Here is a 2,206-nt window from a genome sequence, read left to right on the forward strand (position 1 = left end):
GGAAGAAAATAAATTTAAGTTGCAGTGTTTGCACAACTCTTCGTTCAATTAAACAATGGGAGGAGAAAAATCCATTTCTAATCTATAAAATGAATCGGTCATCACCAAATTATCCCACCCAACGAATCATGACCCCAAAATCTGTTCCAAACAAAACCACCTCCAACAAACCGTAAACGGTGAAACTAACTAATTGTGATCCCGTACCGATTCCGTGAACCATGAATTAGATAACACTAGTACAGACAATATGCTTGTATGCTCATTCATGTAGCTTTGAGGAACACCAATCATAATTTCTAAATCCCAAGAACGATTCTCCATTCGAAAATGCAATTCGAGTAAGATGAAGCAGCAGTTTACAATAATAAATAACAAGATAAAAGGATCTCAACTCCCTTTCCTATTCCTTATTTGTTGCAGCTGAGTCCTGAGGAGCGTTATCTTTATCAAGCATCTTCCCGTCGGTCGGCACCAAACATGGGATCCCATCCTTTATCTAATAAAACCACATATAAACATAAGTTACAGCCCCATTTATACATCTAGCATATACCCAGAAATTGTATAGGGCTTTGATGTCAATAAAAAGGTGGAATTGCAACCAAGTTCAAACAATCGAAATCAAAAAGGGGGAAATGGGAATATAGCTCACGGGAAAAGAGACCCCAACAGAATCACTGATAAGAGAAGTCGATTCCTCACAAACCCTGTCCCAGTAGCAATCAATCAACCAACCAAAAGAAACAAAGTCAGGAAACAGAAGCATCGTAAAAGGGAAGGGAAAGCGAAGGAGAGAGCACCTTAGAGTTTGTTTAGAGAGTGGACATACGAGGATCTCCGAAAGAGTTTTGCTAAGTCCGGTTCCTGCATCTTTTAGTAGCCAGTTGGTTAATCTCACCATTTTCCCCCTTTTTGCCTTCACTTTGAGCTCGTGCGATACTAGCGATGGTACAGGTCCTCACAGCACTCAATGGTTTGCGTGAGCTTCGGGTCTAGTTTGCTTTTGGGTTCTGGTGGGCGGAGGGCTGTTTGGAATTGGGTTCGTGGATGATATATGGGTTATGTAGCTCTGCTATGCAGGATGTACCATATCGATTTTTTAATAATTTGAGATTATTATAAAATATATATTTAAAAAAAATTATTTATTTAATAATAAACGTCCAAATATTTTTATAGACGTAATCAAACTTAAAATCTCTAAAAATAATAATAATCTTTTAATTATTATAATCATTTGTTTTGTACATTAGATTAGATCGAAATCTTTGTTTGCTGGAATAGCAATGATTCTTAGGGCACTGCAATTCAGGGTTAGAGGAGAAGGTGCCATTATTCCCTTTAGTTGGTGTTAACAAACGATAAAATTGTTCTTGCCAAATGATCAATAAATTTGGTATAAGACAAACTTGACTACATGCCTAAAATTTATGTTCTTCTAGAGCTTGTTGAAGAAGTTGAGGAGGTAATGATATAGATGCAAGAATCACTTGTAAATCAGCACGTTGGATGAAAATTTTATATTATGTTTATGGCTTAATTATAAAATTAATACCTAAACTATACCGATTTTCACGAATTGATGCCTAAACTATTTTTTGAATTCTTGTGTCTAACGTTACAAATGGTATCATTTTAGGTGCTTAGGATGTAAGCCGTGAAATTTCATTGTTAAGTAACATGTCACTCTCTGGTAATTTTAAAAATTTTATTTTTGAAAAATACTTCAAATATTATTAAATTAGTTGATCCTTATTCCCATATGTAATGGGATAAGGGGGAGGTAAAATAGTTGGCTGCTCCCAACGCCAGGTTGGGAGCAGCTTCCGTAGGAGACCTCCAAATTATGAAATACCCTCTGTGGGACTCGATCCCACGACCCCAAGGTTAAAAGCCTTGTGCTCTACCAACTGAGCTGGATGGTCATTTAACTTCAAAATATTATTATTATTATTATAAAAACCCTAAACTTTTCTTTTTTACACAAAATACCCTACAATTCATAAAATTTCTTATTCTAATCCCTTTGCTCCGGTAGCCGGTCTTCTCCGATCACCCATCCATCGTCGATTGATCATCTATTTGTTGTTAGCCACCCAATGATCGGTCATCATCATTGTTATCATCTCAAACCTCAAAATTCCTAAATTTCTAAACTTAAATCTCTAATGCCTAAAACTCAATCTCTAAAACTAATAGCCCT

At 36.1% G+C, this 2,206-nt stretch overlaps 1 protein-coding gene across 1 annotated transcript; it reads right to left on the reverse strand.

Moving 5' to 3' along the window:
- Window positions 1–281: 281 nt before the first annotated feature.
- LOC120139027 (UPF0434 protein Mmar10_2939-like) lies at window positions 282–1,015 on the reverse strand. The gene is made up of 3 exons (XM_039154378.1): window positions 804–1,015; window positions 656–710; window positions 282–499 (listed from the first exon to the last, which is right to left on the reverse strand). Exons 1-3 carry the CDS (start codon window positions 902–904, stop codon window positions 404–406), a joined length of 252 nt encoding a protein of 83 aa, XP_039010309.1. The 5' UTR covers window positions 905–1,015; the 3' UTR covers window positions 282–403.
- Window positions 1,016–2,206: the final 1,191 nt, after the last annotated feature.

The sequence above is a fragment of the Hibiscus syriacus genome, unplaced genomic scaffold (genome assembly GCF_006381635.1).
Source record: "Hibiscus syriacus cultivar Baekdansim isolate YM2019G1 unplaced genomic scaffold, ASM638163v2 tig00110720_pilon, whole genome shotgun sequence".
In the NCBI taxonomy this organism is placed as follows: Eukaryota; Viridiplantae; Streptophyta; class Magnoliopsida; order Malvales; family Malvaceae; genus Hibiscus; species Hibiscus syriacus.

Excerpts from the sequence above, each read along its gene's own strand:
- LOC120139027 (XM_039154378.1), bottom strand. The coding sequence starts at position 904 with ATGGTGAGATTAACCAACTGGCTACTAAAAGATGCAGGAACCGGACTT. Across the intron at positions 711-803 it reads CTCTCTAAACAAACTCTAAG|GGTTTGTGAGGAATCGACTT; the intron begins GTGCTCTCTCCT and ends CTACTGGGACAG. Across the intron at positions 500-655 it reads CTGTTGGGGTCTCTTTTCCC|ATAAAGGATGGGATCCCATG; the intron begins GTGAGCTATATT and ends TGGTTTTATTAG.